The sequence below is a fragment of the Tachypleus tridentatus genome, chromosome 2, assembly GCF_004210375.1.
Source record: "Tachypleus tridentatus isolate NWPU-2018 chromosome 2, ASM421037v1, whole genome shotgun sequence".
NCBI lineage: Eukaryota > Metazoa > Arthropoda > Merostomata > Xiphosura > Limulidae > Tachypleus > Tachypleus tridentatus.
Window position 1 is genome coordinate 69,270,325 of NC_134826.1, and position 21,427 is coordinate 69,291,751.

At 30.4% G+C, this 21,427-nt stretch overlaps 1 protein-coding gene across 10 annotated transcripts in view; it reads left to right on the top strand.

Moving 5' to 3' along the window:
- LOC143244148 (anoctamin-5-like) overlaps positions 1 to 21,427 on the top strand; it is a 78,960-nt gene that overhangs the window by 21,159 nt on the left and 36,374 nt on the right. For 2 of the 10 annotated variants that reach the window (XM_076488302.1, XM_076488304.1), the window contains exons 1-5: positions 9,079 to 9,171; positions 15,740 to 15,795; positions 17,714 to 17,848; positions 18,307 to 18,470; positions 19,880 to 19,963. In XM_076488302.1, coding sequence (XP_076344417.1) covers positions 18,429 to 18,470; positions 19,880 to 19,963 — 126 coding nt within the window. In that variant the 5' untranslated portion in view covers positions 9,079 to 9,171; positions 15,740 to 15,795; positions 17,714 to 17,848; positions 18,307 to 18,428. Of the gene's footprint in view, positions 1 to 662; positions 775 to 1,014; positions 1,122 to 1,209; positions 1,560 to 5,227; positions 5,324 to 9,022; positions 9,172 to 15,739; positions 15,796 to 16,168; positions 16,273 to 17,713; positions 17,849 to 18,306; positions 18,471 to 19,879; positions 19,964 to 21,427 lie in introns of those variants that run through there. The other 8 variants (XR_013024923.1, XR_013024922.1, XM_076488299.1 and 5 more) reach the window with 7 other exon arrangements.

Sequence of the window (21,427 nt, forward strand, 5' to 3'; positions counted from 1 at the left end):
AATATATCCTGTTTTTGTCTGTTAATATTCTGCTTCCGTGTTCCTGTGTTATTACGTAAGGATGATACAAACGTTAACCCTACATTGTTTTACATTATGTTTACATTGTTTTTGCCCCGTCGCGCCAAATATGCTCGCCCTTTCAGCCGTGGGGGTGTTATAATGTTACGGTCAATCACATTATTCGTTGGTAAAAGAGTTGCTCAAGAGTTGGCGGTGCGTGGTGATGACTAGCTGCCTTCCCTCTAGTCTTACACTGCTAAATTAGGGACGGCTCGCACAGGTAGCCCTCGAGTAGCTTTATGCGAAATTGAAAAACAAACAAACAAACAAACATTGTTTTCGAGAGATTGATATAAACCAACTCTACATTTACTTCCCTTTTTGAAAAATCTATTATTTACTTGCAATAAAGCACGTAATATATATTTTTAAGGGTTTTTAACTCTGAGGATTTATAAGTTTCTTTTCTAAAACTGTGAAATGAATAAGTATTATCATGGGGCGCGAAAAAGAACCCTTTCGAGCATATGACAACATTATTTTTTCGTGTCAGGTTTGTGAACACGGAAGAGACCAGCACTTGGAACTATTTCTGTTATATAATGCCACCCAAGTGTCGGAATGCGAGCGGAAACACCCTACACTACATCGGTGCTGGAAATGAACAGAGGGAATGTTCCAAGGTGTTGCTTTACCTTGATTGTAATTTTATATGAATAACATAAGTTTTACAAAATAAAAATTCCTGCACTGATGATAAGTGATGTTATGGTAAAGGTATTATATACCTTACATGAATTTCTTTGGAATCCAATATTTTTAATGCCATACACCAGCTTTAAGAATTACTTTTATGTTTTTTAGGTACCTTATTTTAGTATTTGTGATGTAGTATACTAAAAAATTAAAAATGTATCAGTACTATTGACTATTCTTTCTGATAAATTTCAGGTGAGTTCAGAATTTTTAATGCTACAGTAGCATTAAAAAATTCTTATTTTTGTTTTTCAGGAATCAGCTTTTCAGTGTTTAAAGTATCTTATCAAAAAATTAGACCATGGTTACAAAATACTAAATCGACAGCACACATCTGAATACAGAAGAGGAAATAAAAACTTGTAAGTAAATATGTTTGGACTCTTTTAGTTTGTTTTTCATAAACCTTTGAGATCCTTAATGAGATAATATTGTGTAAGCTAAGTTTAATACCCTTAATGTTTGTTTTGTTTTGAATATCATTCAAAGCTACTTGAGGTACATCTATTGTCCTTTCTCCCTCTGTGCAAGGAGAAATTATTCTCTGTCTTCTGGTATCTTGATGAGCAATATTAAATGATTATCTAGCTGGTCAGTAAAAATTACTTCACTGATTCTCTGCAGTTCTGCTTGCCTAGTAGAATTTTTCTTTAACTTTCCCCAGCTTTCAAAAAGTGTTTCAAGCTGTTCAAGTCATATTGGAATTTTAGCTTTGTTTCAGAGTAATATGAAGCTTCTCTGATTGTTTGCTATCAAAATTTTGTGATGATAAAAAACACACAAAATCAATTTTTTTTAAGGTAATTTACTTTTAGTTAATTCTGGTTCTTCTCAGTAACTTCAGTGAAGCCTTGTTTCTATTTACACCTGCCATTGCAATTTTCATGTAAAAATTATTGACAGTAAAGTAGATTTATTAGGTGTTTAAGCTTTATTTACTGTATAGTATAACTCACAATTTATAATTCGTTTTGTTTTCTCAAGTTATCCTGAATCTAATCTGCTCAAGTGTCAATTCTTTATGTATGTATTTTGTTCACAAGGACTTTCTAGAATAAGATTATTGAACAGTATTACAGGATACTGTGGAACACTACACAACAATAAAGAATATTGTGCAACTAAATGCAAAAATTCTAGAAAATTAGAGAACAGCAAAGAATATTATAGAACTTTAAAGAATGTTCTAGAAAATTCTAGATTGTATTAAGATAAAATCATTAAGGGTTCATATACATAACATATTTTACCTTAAATAATTATTTTCCTATTAGCAATTTGCAGATATCCATGACAAGCTGTCAGTTTTACATGTAAATTAAAATGTATCAGACAGTACTAGATTTGCAAAATAAGTAACAGTTCACAACATACTAAGTCACACTGTCATATTATTGTACATATAGCTATTTTTTAACCATACAAGTAATATATCTCCCATTGCAGGTTGTGCGTAAACAAGTAATGAACAATGAACATACAGTATGTTGCATAAATATGCAGTTTATATTTTAAACCTCTAGATTATTGAGCAATCTCTAACTTTCAATAAATATTGGTGAAATTTTGCCCAAATGTTCAATTTTCTTATTGAAACACATTAGTAGGGTGAGAGTATTGAAAATAAAGTCACAAAATATGAACCATTGCAATCTGGGAAAAGACAAGAATGTTTGAGGACAGGAATTCAGTCTAAGGTGACTGCAGATTGTAACAGAGAACTACAGAATGTAATGTAAATAAATTAAAGTAGGAGGAAGACCTAGAGAATAAATGCCCCAATTCTTATAATAGGGGGGCCTGTGGATTTCTTATACCATTTCCTTATGAAATTAAGACTATAGTTTCATGACATATTTTATTCGTATACATAGATATAATGTAATTAAATTACATTTGTGATGCAAATCTGTAAGAGATTGTGACACTTTGGCTTACCAATAACAAGAAAGTTAAGATTTGGTGTGTTCCCACCCTTCCATTTAGTATTTATGACTCAGAGTAGTCATGGTAGAAATATGGAGAGAGGCTGTATATGATTTCCAATGTGTGATTAAAACATTTGTATATTTTAGTGGTATACTGTATCACAAAAATCTTTATAGTGATTACGTGAAGAGTTGGGTAACCTGTTTTTATTAATAATTTTACTTATAATCCTGGTAATATTTTATAAGGTTTATCAGGCTTAGAAGATCTAGGTTAAGCTTAAATTAATATATTAAGTAGTATATACTGTGGAAATGAATTTTTACCCCAAATTGGGTTTTAACCTAATAATATTTGACAAAAGTATGTTGAGGAAATCGTGCATTTTTCATTCTTGCTTTTGTTCCCCAGGTGGGATAGTGAAAAGTTTAGTGATAACACTAAAATCCAGGGTTGGATTCCCTATGGTGGACACAGCAAATAGCTTATTGTGGCTTTGCTCTCAAACAAACATACTCATAACAAAAAATTATGTAGAAACCACACTAGAAACATCTTTTACTGTATGAACAATGTTATTCATATGTTATTTAAACAATTCCTTAATGTATTAAAATATAGAACCAGAACTGACTTTATTATTTAAAGTAATTACATGATGAGATTAGTGCATTTAACTTTTCTCCTTTTGATACCTGTTGTGGGCTGTTTCAAAATGAGTTAAAAATAAATGAAATGCAGCATGTGGTAAATTGGTTAATCCTCATGCTGAAGATAAGTCATCGGGCTTATGTAACACATTTTTGCAGTTATATTTAAAGTGTAATTATCTCAACTTAATATCATTGTATATGAATAAACTTGACATCAAAACATATTTAATAATTAAAATATTAATATTACATTAGTTTTAAATTCTTAATTTTATAAGGAAATATTTTTAAAAAATCTTCATACTCCCAAAGTATGAAAATTGTGTAATTTACCGTCTAGTTTTTGTCTCCTCTCTTATTTATTTTCTTCTCCTAAAAGTAGATGTAGAAATTATTTGTTGTAACATAGTTATTGCTCAAGCAAAGCATATTTTTAAAGCCTTCAATATAATTAATTTACAGAGCCATAAATAAGAAAATCAGACCCACTTACCACACCTGCCTCTCACATCCTTTCTTTCACAAATTACCAGTAGTTCTTTCTGATGTCATAAACTATATTTATTTATATGCAATAAAAAGTCAAAGATTTAATCTAACAAATTATATATTATATTACTTCATTTTTTTTCTTCAGAGAATTGTTTATTTTCCCTTCAGTTCAAACTTTATTTGCGTGTGAAACATTTTGATGAGCTTAGCTGAAGTTTTATCTTGTAGGTGGAAAGCCAGAGAAATTATGATAGTTGTAGGACATTGTTTGTTTTCCATGTTTTATTATTTTGTGTATGTAAGTGCATTATTTAAACAAAAAAATTTTTTTAGCCTGTTAGTACCACCAATACAAAACACTAGGCTTAAATTTCATCAAAAACAAAAAGAATAGACGATCCAAAATGAAGTACTGTAATTTCTTGTTTTTCACATCTATTTTTTATTTATTATCATGAAAGTAAATAAAATGTAAAAAAGGAGAAACTTGTTAAGTTGAAGAAGGTTAGATTAGGTAAGATAAAGAAAAATAACAATAGTACTAAAAATGCTTCACAAGATATGCTTGTGAGCAGTTCATGAGTTACATTATTTATACTGTAGTATATGATGCACTTTGTCATGGGAATTTCAACTTTTATGGTGGGATTATTAGTTAGATACAGTTCAAAGAGCAATAAAACAAAAATATTTCAGTAGAAATTATACTATTAGAATATTTAACCTACTTATGATCAAATTGTAGTTTTCTGTTACAGTTTGCAGTCATTCTGGAAAGAACATAATGGTAATTTAGGTTTGTTTCCTTTTTTTTCATGGTGGTTATGAGGAGTATCAAACTAAACAAATGCATAGAGAATTAGGGTATAGAAAATAGAAGATAAAATATGAAGTTTTACTGAAAAAAACTTTTAATATTTATTTAAAGAGTTTTGGAGATCACACAAATGAAATTTGATAATTTTTCAGATCAAGGAAATTATTTTTTATCTAAACATAAAAACCACTTTACACTTGGAGCAGTCAATACTTTGATTTCATTCTGGTGTTTGTATACAAAAAATGTGTAAAGTTTACTGAAAACTTGTAAAATTTCAAAGATACATAAAAACATTAAATCATAGTATGAAAACTAGAGGTTAGTTTAGGGTCGCAAACAAAGTCGATTTGACTGAGCTTGTAGTAAGAGAGTTAAAATATGAAAGACGTTATTTATATTACTGGAAAACATATTTTTGGAGTATTATCTTAAAAATTTCAAACTTTTTGAATTGTGTGAAATATACTTTAAATCATATATTTATTTATATTTTTACTTACAATACCATTTGTATTGAGAATACATAATAAGAAAATCTCAGTAAGGTTACGTCTTATTTTTTATGTTTCAATAGTGCACAATTGGTGTAAACTTTGTCAAAATTCATGCCCCATGGGAAGTTTTAACTCGAAATGCTGAAATAATAAAGATGAAAATGCCAATGAAGGAGGTAAGATGATTTAGTGATAGCTTGTTATATAGTTTACAAGGGGTATTTGTTCATTGTTTTGTAAAGATATGTTAGCTTATTATGAGACTGATGAAAATGTGATGAATGTTTTACCAGTATTTAGAATTATGTTAATAACTTATACTATATTAATTATAAACAAATATTTATGTAATTCTTTTTCAACTTTGTATATTCTACTTCAAATTGTCTTACTGCTTCAACTATATGCAAGTTTGAACTAAAGAATATTAAATAATTTAATTAATTTACACAAGTTAAGTATATTTATGATATGATTAAAAAAGTATCTTCATTAATGGCTTGTTATCGTTTGTACCTCCCAAACAAAACACAGCATCACTGATATTATTAATCAGAGCTGAAGTTATCATACTATTACTGTATTTAGTTATATATATTTCTTTGTAAATGCATGGATTTCCCTTTTTGTCTGGTGGAATCTGTTAAGTAAGTTTGTTTCCTTTGCATGACCATAAAATACAGTATGATGTTCCTTCTTGAATGATGTTCAACAGCTGTGTGACACTACATGTTGTTAATCCACCACTGGAAGTAGTTATTTAATTTGATTTTGATCTTGTGATTACACTGAAAGGTTGCTAAGGGTGTTAAGAAGAGAACAGCTTTTGATTTTCTCATTTTTGGATTTAGTAAAGTAAAATGCAAATAAATTCTGAGCATTTACAGTCATTTCTGAAGATTGTAATGTTAAAGTAACATATCAAGGGAGCTGAGATCACTTATGTCTTAAATGTTACATTTTGTAGAATAGAAATATTACATTTTTGGATAGGTTTTTTCGTCTACCATCACATCCATCCTAATTGATAAATCCTTGTATTAAAAAAATGTTTGTGTTGGCACAGAAATGTTACACACAAAAGATAGATTTAAAATCCTGTTTTTACATACTTTTAATTTGGAATTTATAATAAACTAATTGAGAAAAATTTACAGTTTACTGTGACATGAAAAATTTCTTCATGAAGTTCCACATAGTGATTATATTCTCAGTCTTTGCTGCTTCTGAGATATCTTAATGTTAAATGTATGTGTAATGAAGAGGTCAGTGGAACAGTACTAACTTATGAAATTGTAGTTCATAATTTTTTTTTGTATACATAACAGGATCAATTACATTTTATGAAATTTTAACGAGTTTTATTTATGAATGATATTTTTTAATTAAAAGAAAATGGTGTAATTATTACTATAATCAAATGTTTTTATTTGGTTTGGTTTTTTTTAATTTTGCACAAAGCTGCACGAGGGCTATCTGTACTAGCTGTCCCTAGTTTAGCAGTGTAAGACTAGAAGAAAGGCAGCCAGCTAGTCATGACCACCCACTGCCAATACTTGGGCTACTCTTTTACGAACAAATAATGGGATTGATTGTCATATTATAATGCTCCCATCGCTGAAAGAGTGAGCATGTTTGGTGTGATGGGGATTTGAACCCACGACCCTCAGATTACGAGTCGAGCGCCTTAACAATCTGGTCATGCTGGGCTGAGTGGGAATGTCAACATCATCATGGCTAGAAAGCAGTGGTGTAGACTGATTGAAGAATGCTGTCAATATTGTTTGACTAGCATGCTCACTTTTTATCTCTATACAAGGTTAGGGAACTTTCAACATTGTTCAATTATTAAGGCTTCAATCACAATTTTGGTCATTTTTAGTCAGGATTTCCACAGTTTGATCAAATAGTAAAAATGAATTTGACAGCTTTTTCTGTTTTGAAAACAATTATGGTTCTGGTTCTTAGTCATCTTTCTATTCATAAGCAGCCAATTTTTGGTCAGTGTTTATCAGTTCTTTATTGGTCATTTGTTTATAGTTTGATTTCAGTAAGTCATTGATGAGTTGCTCTTCAATTCCATTAAAATCCAAACTGATATGCTAATGATGTGATTTCTTTAACAAGAGATTGAAAATTGTGCACACATTCTAGTCAGATTTTTTCAAACTGCATTCATATTTGAGGTAGTAACCTCTTTATATTCTTGATGTTGAATGGTTTCTAGAAACCTCTAATCTAGGTGTTTCTGTTGCTGTCCACTACCCCTGATCATTTATCTGAAGATTTGTCATAAATAATATGCTTTAAAAGAGGCTATGACCTATTGATCTATAGGTTGTATCAAAGAAGTGGTGTTTAGAGGAAGAAACCACACAAATGTTTGTTGATATGTAAATTAGGTTGTTAGGGTGATTTGGTGAGTTGTCAACAACTACTAGGGCTTTATGGGAAGCATTTTCCATGGAAAAACATCTCTCTACTGCAGGGCAGAAATAGTTGTAAACCAATCCTCAAAAATTGTTCTTGTTGTTCACACCTGTTCTGTCTGGCATCTTCTTCCGATATAGATCAGTCTCTCAAATGTTGAAAACTTGATAGATCGTATATTCTCTTTGTTCAATAATATATTTTAGAACTGGTTGGTACATTAATGTTGCTTCCTTGTCAGCACATGCTGCCTTTAGGCTGTGTAAATTATGCTCTTTGTTTTTTTTAATCTGTCAAGTCAGCCTTTGCTATCCATTATCTTAGGGCAATACCTATTTAGTAACTTAACAGATGCAGGTGTGGAAGACTTAGCACTTTGGATAATTATTTTCTTTCTTAATAGCTGCTATAGTTGATGGTGAGAACTTAAATTCTTTGGAGTATTTTGTAAGTCTCTGGCTTTTGTTAAACTTCTTGATGGTTTCCAGTTATGTTGTTATTGAGATGGCTTTTCTTGCATTTTTTTGGCTTACTACTGGCACTGGAATCACTTGCAGTATGCTTACTAATCATTTTGGATTTAAAGGCAGAGTACAATCTAAATGAAACTTTATAAGTGCATTGGTTGACACCTTTCATGATCCAAACAAGAAACTTGGGATGTATGAACTCTTAGCACATGGGCTGGTTAAACTGATATGTCATGACGTTTCAGTAAGTTACATTCAAAATATGATTAAACCACTTAACTACCATGATGTACAAACAAACTTGACAACAATCCATAGATGATAACACAGCTTTTAATATTATATAAATTTTAAGTTCTTAATAATATAAGAAAATATTTAAAACAATTTTAAATTACCCTAGTGTGAGAAGTTGAATATTTGTTCTTCAGTTATTACCTCTTTTGAACTTCCTCCCTTAAACTATGAAATGTTATGTAAAATGTCATTAATCTTCTAAATCATTATCTTATATCCTTCAATCCTACAGAGCAACCAATGAAAATGCAAGAACCTCTTGCCACATCCACCTTCGACTTGCTCAAATTTACAAATTGCAAATACATTTTTCTGAGACTGAGTCCTATTAAATTTATAACCAACAGGAAGTCTAGAATACAAATGATTGATTAAAGTATGAATCATCCTATATGTTCTCGCAGATAATTGATAAATGTAGCTAATTGGAGAGCCAGAGACAGTGAGATATTTTTTCAATGATGAACTGGTTATATTTTGTTTCAAACATAAATTTTTGTGATATTATATTTTTCTTCCTTTTTCTCTCTCTCTCTCCTTTTGAAGAATAGTATCAATTTTTCAACAGATTTTCCACTGGTTATTAATTATGCTTTACATTTCACATGTATTTCTGAGGTGTTCAGCATTTCTAAAATCATACACCAGTCTAAAAAATTATTTATGTATTTCTTTTAGGTACTGGAGTTTCAGTATTTGAAGTATGCTACTAAAAAATTAAAAAGAGGTATAAGTGGTGCTTGCCATACAATTTCAAACCTTTTTGCCTGCAAAATACCAAAGTTTCAACAGTTTACAGTTGAATACACAAGGGATAAGGAATACTTGTAAGTACACATGTTTGGGCTTTCTGGATTTTATTTGCTATAAATCTTTGTGATTTTTAGTCAGGTGACATTCTGTACATTCAGTGTTTTAATATTTTTTTAATGTTTGATTAGTTTTGTATTTTGGCCAAAGCTACTTAAGGGCTAACTGCATTAGCCATCCCTAATTTAGCAATGACATACTAAAGAGAAGACAGCTAGTTAGTACCACCTACTACCCACTCTTGAACTACTCTTTATATCAACAAAGAGTGTGATGGATTTTAATGTTACAACATCCCAACGGATAAATGTATGAACATGTTTGGGGACAGGAATTTGAACCCATAACCAGCAGATCGTGAGTCAAACCATTACCTTCATTTCTTTTCACTATGGGCTTGATTGAATCAGCCAAGTTTGTGACCCCAAATTGATGTTTATTTCACCACAGTAATTTCTAATACGTTTTGTGTATCTTCATAAAAATTTCATCAACTGTGAATAATCATTACATCATTCATTGATAAAAACATAATTTATAATGAAGTCTTTTTCACTGCAAGAGTCTGTGAATATGTAGAGTCAGAAAATTGACAACTGTGGGTGCAAAGTGATTTTCATGTAGATTAAAAACACTTTAATCATCTGAAATTTAAATTAAAACATCATAAATAAACTTGAAACATTTTAGTCAGTAAAACTAGACTGTATTTGTTCTACCTAAACTCTGTATGAGGTTTGTCAATATGACCAATCTTGTAACCATCAAAATAAATCAAAATTATCTTTTTTTTTTTTCTATAATGACTTCAGATTGTAACATGAAACTACATTTGTTTATTCTAAGTAGCTTTTTTGTAACAGTTTTATTGCCCTTTGAACTACATCTAACTAATATACCTACCAAACAGGTTGTAAATCACTTGGAAAACATGTAGCTCACATTATCTTAATAAACTACATTAGCATGAGCTACTCACAAATTTCTTGAGTGTACTTCAGGAACAATTGACTGCAATCACAAAATAATAACTGCCAGAATTTCCATACTATAATTTCTTATAAGTTTTGTGCATATTCACAAAATTATTCAAGCTTTCATTAAACATCTCAAATCTTTTGCACACAAAAAATAAGATTTTTTAAATTTAGTACATTTACTGAAGATTTGTTCATGAACAGATGTGAAAAACAAAATATTGTTTTTTCTGTGAAAAGCTTGAGGTTTCATTTGTGTAACATCTAGAATCTCCTAGGGAAATGTCAAATATATTATTTTCAGTAAAACGTTATATTTTGATTTTCTTTTCTTCTAACTGTATGTGAATTCAGTCTATTTGACCAGCCTTTTAAGTCACACAACAAAAATACAAATCAGACTTACCATTTTTTCTTTCTTTCTAAAATGACTGCAGATTGTAATAGAAAATAGCAATAATTTAACTTAAATAGCTTTTAAAGTTTGTAACAGTCTACATTCATGTAGACACTGCTGGCCAAAATCTTAGGCCAATGAACATAAAGAAAAAATATGCATTTTGCATTGTTAGACTCAAACAATTATTTGAGTAAAACTTTGAAAGGTGAAAATAAGAAAAGGAAAAATAAAAATAAAAAACTTTTTCAGCATTTAATAGAGAAAATGTGAACACTATGAAATTAGCCTAAATACTAGCTGGTCAAAAGTTCAAGACAATACCCAAAAGAAGTACTAAACAAGGTAGGAAATGCCCAACAAGAGGTCTCAGTAGTGAGTTGCATGGTTGTCATTGCGAGTAACTTTTAACATTCACTTTGGCACGGTCGACATAAACGTTTGCAGAAGGCTGGCTGGAATATCATTCAAAGTAGTGAAGATGGCTTCACAAAGATCATGCACTGCTTGGAATTGACGTCCATTTCTATAGACTTCCCTTGCCATCCACCCCCAAACATTTTTAGTGGGGTTCAGTTCGAGCAAACACGCTGGATGGTCCAAAAGAATCACGTTATTTGCCACAAAAAAGTCCTTTGTCTTGGTGGCATTATGGATTGCAGCATTGTCCTGCTGAAAGATCCAATCATTTCCACACAAGCGAGGGCCTTCAGTCAATAAGGATGCTCTCTCCAACATGCCAGTGTAGCTAGCTTCTGTTTGACGCCCCTGTATAACCAGAAGCTCCATTGTTCCATGGAAGGAGAAAGCACCCCAAATCATGATGGAACCTCCTCCACTGTATTGTGTAGAAAATGTTTACGGTGGAATATCCTTATCGTACCAGTAATGTTGGAAGCCATCTGGACCATCCAGGTTAAATTTTTTTTTATCAGAGAACAAAACCTTCCATTTTTCTACATCCCATGTTTGGTGCTTCTCAGCAAAGTTTAACCAAGCTGTTTCATGGTGTGGAAGGAGGCGTGGCCTTTGAAGACATTTATTGTTTTTAAAGCCTTTCTCTCGTAGATGCTGTCTTGTTGTTCTTGAGCTGCATTCTGCATGTGTAAGGGCCTTAATCTGGTTCGACAATTGGCTAGTGTCTTGCCTGACAACCTGTCGAATCCTCCTGCTCAACACCGGTGAAATTTTCTTGGACTGACCACTTGCAATTTTCGTTTTGTATCCCTGAGGGTTTTTTAAGAATTTACAACAGCAGTTTTACTCTGCCCATTCTAACTAGCGATGGCACATCGAGAGAGATCTTGCTTTTGCAGCTTGACAATTCTGCCACGTTCAAACTCTGTCAACTTTGTAGCCTTTGCCATGTTTTTACCCAATGTAATACAAGAGATGTCAGTGGGAGGTGTTAACAATGCCAATACTTGAACACAAATGACTAAAGTTCGTAACGTGTTTACCAATTAAAGATTCTTTTCAATATGGTCTTAAATTTTTGACCAGCTGCTATTTAGGCTAATTTCATAGTGTTCACATTTTCCCTAGTAAATGCTAAAACAGTTTTTTATTTTTATTTTTCCTTTTCTTATTTTCATCTTTTGGAGCTCTACTCAAATAAGTGGTTGAGTCTAACAATGCAAAATGCATATTTTTCTTCATGTTCATTGGCCTTAAGATTTTGGCAAGTGTAAAAAACATTTCCCATAATATATTTTAACATAATATGTATTTAATTTCCTTTCTGTATAATTTACTGTACATCAGAATTACTGAAAATAATTCATAAGCTAAATTTATACTTTTTGAAAATAAATTTCTTTATTATGAACTGAGTCACTAGATAATCTGGAAGAGAAAACTGAATTTTTTCAATTAATTTTATAAAATATGAAATTCTTTTATGTGTCATACTTATATGTTTTTCCTTGCAATTTAAAATGATAACATATTAGTGATGAGTTTATAATAATTAAAATGTATGTAGTTAGTTTTTCTGAGAGGTGCTAAAAGTATTAAAAAAAAAGTTTCCAAACAAAGCAAACTTTTTTAATTGGCTTTTGTAATAATTTTTGTAAGTCTTCTAATTATTCTGAAAGGTAGCTCATTATGTTTACTTGTAATAAAGTTTCACACAAAGTGCCATCATGTACAAGTGGTGATACAAATTTCAGTGTTGAGTACAAATTAGCTTTCATAAATTATGTTTACTCTTTTGCTGTGACCTCTGCTTTGGGTAATTCAAAGTGCTCGTGCCACAACTGCCTACCATGTTGTACACAAATATGAATTAAACACTTTTATGAAGAGTCTATGTTAATAAATTTAGTTTTTAGTTCACTTTTATTTTTTGGCTAGTCAATTTTAACTTCTAAATTTTGAAAAGTAACATTACAAAGATTGTAAGATGTAACTTTTCTATATCAAGTTAGGATTTACTAGCACAAACAGTAAGCTACTAAAATTTACATTAAGATAGAAACACAAGCTAAACATAATTAAAAGTAAGAATATGAAATTTGCATATCTTACCTTTTTGATTTACTGATATATCCTTAAATTATTTACTCTAGCATGGTCAGATGGACAGGGCACTTGAATCACAGTCTGAGGGTTGAAGATTTAAATTCCTGTCACACCAAACATGCTTGCCTTTCAACTGTGGGGGCATTATAGTATAACAGTCAATCCCACTATTCATTGGTAAAAGAGTAGCTCAAGAGTTAGTGGTGGGCAGTGATAACTAGCTGCCTTCCCTTTAGTCTAAAGTAGGGACACCTGGCACAGATGGCCCTCAAATATTTAGTAGAAATAATGTTAAGAAATCTGTTAATTAAACGTTAGAGTGTGTATTTTTAGGGCTAACATTTAAATATCTGTGTCTTAAAATACCATTTAGGTTACAATGATTCATACTTATCACCATGATATTTAGTTTTGACCTTGCACTGACCAGCTGCTGATTTATTTTCTCATGTATATATGAAACTCCAGGATGGAATGTCCACCGAAACATTTCTGTCATATTAAGCTTTACAATTTAATAGAGACTTGTATTTGTTAATGTAGTTTGACTTAAGACTGTTAGTGTGCATTAAAAGTTTTGTTATTTATCACATGATGTAAACAGTTAATGAATCTAATTTTATAATATCTCATAAGTTTCAGTTAGATTAAGTTTTAGTCCTAAAATTTAACAGTGCTGAATAATATTCATAATTATAAAAATTAATAGTGATAAATAACATTAACACCCTTTGTGTATGGGGTCAGTCCAATAGGGAAACACCTGTTCGTGTGGAGCTGTAAGTACTAATTTTTATTACAATTCTAAATTTATGACACATTCATTTATGAAATTTGTCAAGCTTTCAGTAACCATAACTGTATTGTACACAAGTTATCAATATTTCTGTTAAAATATTTCCAATAAAGACCTGTCTGAATTTTCAAAGCCTTAAACAAATCAGTCTGAGTGAAGGTTTTCATGCCAAAAAGTAAAAAATATATTTCTTTTAAAAGCTGTTTTTCTGACAAAACTTTATATTTTATCTACAATTTTTTCAACCCTAATTCTAATAGTAATGAAATTACCAATGTTCAGTGAAATGAGAAACTGAAAAATATGAAATAGAATAAACAAACATGTTTATTCCTCTCTGAATGAGTCATTTTGCCAGGTTTTCTATTTTATTCCTCTCTGAATGAGTCATTTTGCCAGGTTTTCTATTTTATTCAAAGTTTCAACTTGGCATTTTCCCATACTCTTCTTTTGATTTTATGGTTTCACTGCCTGCCAAAAACTTAGAACCATTGTCTCCTGTAAAAAACTTAGGAAGTTGTAATATTGACGCATTAACTGATCTATAAAAAAATAGCATTACATCTGTGGAAAACTAAAGAAGTTATGAGAAGAGTATAATTATGGTGTTAGAAAAACATGCGAGTTCAAGAAGTCTTGATAGAAATGAATAAAATCCTTGTAACCATGGTTATTCCTGATACAACCACACAGAAATGGAAACCAATGCACAGTTAACTCAAATAATTTCAGCTATGGTCCACTCTGTATTTTATGTTGAAAGTAAGCAACTTTCCCTAATGTTTAGGTCAGTCCTATATAGTTAGCATTGTAACAGGCAAAAACATATGTGTTGTGATACAATATATATAGAGTCTATTGATAATAAATAGTTTGGAAAGAAGTCAGTTAATTCTGCTCTTAGACTGTAACCCACTATAAGTATTGGAGGTGTATGTGCTTTTTTATTTGGACAATATACTGTACAGGTCATTCAAGATGTTATAAAAACATGTAGGTTCAAGAAGTCTTGATAGAAATGAATAAAAACCCCATAACTTTTCTTCAGTTACAAATTCGGAATGATGGTATAGTCAAATAAGGGATATACAAATAAAGGTAGTTTAGTAACATCAAGAAGGTCATCTGGTTTTCCAAGAAATGTTTATTTCTCTATGTTCTGCTGTAAATGTCTCATTTCCAGTGTAATATAGCCAATGGTGAGAATGTATGTAAAAAGGTGTTAGGAATATTTTACTTTAGAAATGACTGAATATTTGTATATTTAAAACTGTACTTAAGCATTTAAGTAAAGTAAAAGTGATACCTGGAGACAAGTTGAGAAAGATACATCAATCAGTTTATAAAAACATTATATGAAAAATTATCTTAAACAAATTGTATGTTTTAGTAAATTCAGCTTTCACATTACATGAAGAAATAAGCAAAGAATAAAAATTGTTTTTCTGATAAAGATGAAGCCACTGAACGAAGATCACTGATTCCAGGTTTTAGATTAATTCCGAAAGGTTGAACAGTATTTAGATAAGCAATCCAATAAGCTTCTTTTATTTGTCTGTAAATGTTAATTTTGAATCCTGTTTTCAATGGCTCAACAGAACAGTATAATGAAACCTTATTTCATCAAAAACAGAAAATGAAACTTTGGTAAATACTAATATGGTTATAGGCTTCCTAAACTACTAAAAACAACTTAGTCACCATGGCCAGCCTGTAGTACTTGATAGGTGTGTGCTTGGGTTTGTTACATATGATACGTGGTACCAATATATGATATCATATAGTGATGAATACAAGTCATTGCAATTTTTACATTGTTTTATTAAATATTGTCATATTTAATTGTTTCATGTCCTACATATTTATACTGTGTTTTTCTCCCATTTTTTCAGGAATAACCCAGCTTATCAATGATAATGTGTATGAAGCTGCCTTTTCTTTACATGAGGTCAGTTAACTTATTGGATTCTTCTTTCCAAGTGTGCTTGATGTTGATAAAGTATTGTGAAAGTACAACTTTTCATGGTTGTTATACTGCACAACCATTGAAATTCTGTCAATTTTTCATATGTTAAAAGTGTTGTCCACAGTTATTTCTACAGTCAGTGTGTATTATTCAATATTATTCTGCACTTATATCAAGTTTATGACCTGATGAATTTGTGTAATAGGGTTTCTCCTGTAGTTTGTTGTTAATATTATTTTCCAGTAAAATGCACTTTAACATATTTTTATTAGTTGTCATTATACTTGGAGATGTTTCACATCATGTATATGTAAAATAACAGTTATGTTGATAATTTACTTGGACGTATTATTAGGGCGAATGTGATTCTTCAGATGACAAAGCTCCTCGGAAATGGTTAATGAACAACTGGGCTTCATTTTCAGCAGTATGTAAAAAACAACCTCTTGATGACATCAAGTGAGTGGTAATAAATAATTACCTGGACAGAATTTATTTATTTAATATAAACATCACTTGGTAAAAGTTTTGAGCATTACCTAAAGATTGAAATTACCAAAAAAACATCTTATACTTGTACGCCATGTTTAAAGTCTTGGTTGGTGTTTTATTCATACTGGTTGTGTTTTGAAAGAGATAATTCCAAATACAATAATTATATATAAGGAGAGAGTCAGTCATGATAGGATGGAGAGAATTCTCTCATGTGTTGCTAATGTATTATTTTCATTGAGCTATAAAATTGTATAAAAGTGTGGTGATAATCAAAATAGAGGTAGATCTAATAGTATTAATATGTAGTTAATCAAATGTTTCTACTATATAATATAGTTTTAATTTCTGAATTTCAAAAGTGAAATTATTTTAATTTGTAACATCTTAGTGTTCACATTTCTGTATCACATGATGGCACTTGTTTGTTCCAAATTGCTCAACTTAGATAATCTTTTCACTTGTATTTTATGCTGTAACTTGAACTAAGTGTATACAAGGTGATTTCTAGCTTGTTACATAGGCTTAGTATATATTGAGTTGAGGAATAATTCGTGAGCGTTTTTTCTAGTTAAAAAAATATATTCATAAATGAAATGCTTTCGCAAAATATTTCATGTCATTTGGTAGATAATTTTTTGCTCTAATAGATGGTGTGTTTGATTTTCATATGTCTTTAATTTTTGCTTTCATTTTCAGCTCATTAAATGGAATGTCAAGTGGACAAAATCGAGGATTTTCGACACCATTTGCTTTTCGCATTTAATTTCTTGCAATTTCGTTTACAACAATGCATACTATATACCTAGGTATTACATGAAATAAAGTATCATAATAAATGTTTTGGGTGTAATGTGTTCATGCATTGAAGTATTGTATAGTCTTGCATGTAATGCTTGAATGAAATTATTTAAAAATGCTCACAAATTATTCCTCAACCTAATAGAAAGTTCTCATATTTAACTGATGCAAACCTGACAATATCAGGATAAGTAATGTTAAGCTTCTATTGTAATCTGCAGAGATTTTAGAAATGAAAAATATTATTTAATATTTTGTTTGGTGTGGTTACAAGGTTAAACAAATGGTCTAAGCTCATGTTGTGTAATGGTAGAGAAAATAATGCATAACATATAAATTTTTACCAAAAATAACTTGATATTCAATTAGAAGATTCTAGAAGCTATGCAAATGAAATTTGGAAATTGTAATATTAAAAAAATATATGTTCTTTTAAATTTTAGCATGAAAATCACCTTGCTCTCCTACTAGTCAGAGTTTAAAATTGAGACAAATCTTTATAAAAAAAATTCTTATGGATGGATGTTTTGGAGTTTTTCATTAGTTATTGTATCCTCTATATTTTGTTAAGAATCACTTCAGTGTTTGCTCCTTTCAATTTTTTCAGGGAATATTTTGGAGTTAAGATAGGCCTGTACTTTGCTTGGCTTGGATTTTACACCTGTATGTTGATTCCAGCTTCAGTAGTAGGGGTGTTGTGTTTTCTGTATGGGTGTCTTACCTTGTCGGGTGATGCTCACAGGTATGAATAAGGGGGAGAAAAAAGATTAAAAGAGTTATCAAACAATTTATTATTTTTATAACTCATGTTTGATCATTTTCTAAATTATACCTCAGATAAACCTGTTACTTAGGCTACATGATTGATGGAATGTGGTGAGTGATTAATCACTGGACTAATTAATCAGTGTTTAGCTAATTAATTATTTTCACACAAGCCAGTTGTAGCTGGAGTAATTGCAAAGTATAATAATTGGAACCATTAATTTTTATTGGTTGATATGTTTTGAACCATTAATTTACTGTAAAATAGTTTAAATAATTTTTGTGATAAATTGAGTTAAACATAATTTCAGTTAATCAGTTATTTTATGTGGCATTATCATTTTAATTGATACTTGTATATTAAGATTGATTTGGATGTTGTGCTGTACTGTGTTTATTCCATAAACTTAAAACAAAACTGCATTTTTTTTACAGTAAGGACATTTGTGAAGACTACAAGGCCATCATTTTATGTCCTCGGTGTGACGTAGAAGTATGTAGATATAGAAGACTGGGGCACACATGCAATTTTGCAAGAATAACCCATCTTTTCGACAATGGTGCTACTGTATTTTTTGCTGTTTTTATGTCACTCTGGGGTAAGTATTATATAGATTTACATGTTAAAGCTGAAGAGGAATAAATAGTATTTTTTCTTTAGACTTTTAGTTTTTAACACCTCAGATTGACTTCATAATTTTAATTTCAGCACAGGCTCAGTCTGTCGGACAGACCTTGCAACCATTTTGTGCTTGTTATAGTGTTTATGCTATAAAGCTTTCAAAATGGGTAGAATATGTTTATGAAATATTGGAAGATTAGCATTAGATCTTTCATACACAAAATATCAGATGTTTTGTTATTTAGCTTGAGACTTTTCTAAGTAATGCTTTTCTTGTGCCTATTTTCTTTTTGCATGTTGACTATACAACATGTGGAGTAATTTTGATTTTAAGATTAAAAATACTTGTATGTATTAGAAAATGTTCAAATTTCACATACAGAATTTTTATAACTTCCAGATAATTATCAAACATTTTTGTAAAGAAAAAAACTTAATGTTTTGTATGTTATTTTTACTGATGAAACGCTGTATGGGCTTGATAGATTTGACCATTATAAACAATTAGGAAATTAAAATAATGCTTGTTTTCATTCTAGAATAACTACAAATTATAACACGTATAAAATAGCTTAAATTTGATAACATTATACATTTATATACAAGGGGAGTAGCAAAAAGTGCCCCTCTCGTAAATGTTGTTAATTTATTTGAGATCATATTTGAACAGATCTCATGAAGTGCATTTTATATATTTTTCTCTTATCTAATAAAGAATATAACAAATTAACAGCATTTTCAAGGGGGCCACTTTTCTTGTCCACCCCTGTGTGTGTGTGTGTGTGTGTGTGTGTGTGTGTGTGTATGTGTGTATGTATTATTTTTATTATATTGATCTTTCAACTGTGTCTGGATAACAGTATAGAAGTTACAGTGACATGGTGCATGTGTGCTCATGTTACCATATCCAGTGATATAAAACTGACCTTTACAAAGGACCTGAATTTTGAGAATGCACCTTACTGAGAAAAACCTCATGAGATGTGTAGTAATGGATGCCCATAGCAAAAAGGTTACTTCAACATCAAAATGCCCAACATTGTATATCTGCAATACTTGAAATGGCCTTAATTTCAAACGAACATAAAGCACATCAAATTTGCTACACATTCAAGACTTCAAACCTCCATAACAGAAATCTCACATCAAACACTTCAAACTAATTCCAAAAGCATGTTATTACTTTGAGATTTCTTAGTCTGTAATTTAGGACTTTTCAAGGAAAAAAGAAAACACTTTACAAAGTTTTTTATTACTAGCACTTTGTTGAACAAAAATTGTTGAATTATTATAAGTCATATCAGTTTAAAGAGTAATTTATATTCTGTTGCAATTTCTGTCTTTACTGATGATAAACTTTGTCACTTTGTTTTTATATATTTTCAGGTGGAACATTTTTTGAATTGTGGAAAAGGTATTTGGCAAAAAATTACCCACCATTGGGATATGACTGGTTTTGACACTTTAGAGGTAATCTGTACTTTTACCATAGTAATTAACTTTGTCACAATGGGTTTGTGTATTTAACATGAACTTGTAACCATGGCAGTATACCTACTGTCATTCTGAAGGTACTAATTGTTTCATCACAAACTTTGACAGTAAGCATAAAAATATTTTAATTACATGTTGTCAGAGTGTTGACTGTTTCCGAGTGCAAAGTGATTTTTCATGTTAAAATTAAAAATACTTCATCTGAAAATTTTCAAATTTCACTTGTGTAGTTTTAAACCTCCTTAATAAATATCAAATGTTGTTTGTTTTCAGTAAAAAGTTTATTTTATCTGTTATTTCACAAACTATAACTCTTTAAATGATCAGTCAGTTTAAACACCCTCATAACCACCATAAAAATCATGAAATAGTTGTAAATTACTTTTTTATCTTTCAAACTGTGATATGAAACTGACAGTTTATTCTAAATAACTAAAAACTTGTGACAACATAATCTGTTTATTCTTAATTGTATAGTTTTATTGCATTTTGAACCACTTGTAACTATTAATCCTTCCTCACAAGTTTTAAATCACTTGGTGAACATTCAGCTCATGTTACCCTATTGAATTACATTAAACAGTATGCAGAGTTTTTATTATTGCTATTCATTATTTTAGCTAATCTAACCTAATAAGTTTCTTGTTTTTACATTTTAGTTACTTTTATAGTAGTAAAAAAGAATATTCATGAAAAATATACCACTTACCAGCGTCTTTTTCTTCTTTACTGTTGACTGTCAGTGAAACTTAAGCCTACTTTTTAATACTAACAGCACTACTACACTAAATGCCCCCTGCTAGTAAAGCAGTTAGTCTATGGATATACAACATCAGAGAGAACTATTGGTAGCTTGTAGAATAGAGGCTGTGATAGGTGTGCATGCCAAAATGACTCTTAATTTCCTTGTGGATGACATCATAAACAATAAGATTGAAGGCTGTAAAATTTTTGCCTTGCCTGAGTAATAACTACCTTATAACAATTAATTTATATAAATTATTTAATTCTTGGAGGAGTTATAAGTAAATTGTAGAAGGAAGAATCTGAGAACTTAAATACTATTAAAATATGATTCAGTAATTACATTTTACAATTAAATTAAGATGACTTTTATAACTTCATGGTCATTGCTTTTTGGTTCTATGTTTGAAGTAAAATTGTTTTTAAAAGATGTACTTTGTAAACTTGGGAGGATTTTTTTATTATTTTCAGTGAATCTAGTTTCCAGTTTTCTGCAATATAGCATTCTAAACAGTTATTTCTCATTATTATGTCTCCACAGAAAGGTGTACTGTATTTCAAGATGGCTGGTATGGGTATTAACACTTTTATTAAAATAAATTAGAGAACAATGTTTCAACCTTCTTAAGTCTTTTAGGCTTTCAGGTTAACAAAGAGTTTTAATACCCATACCAGCCATCTTGAGATACATTTTCA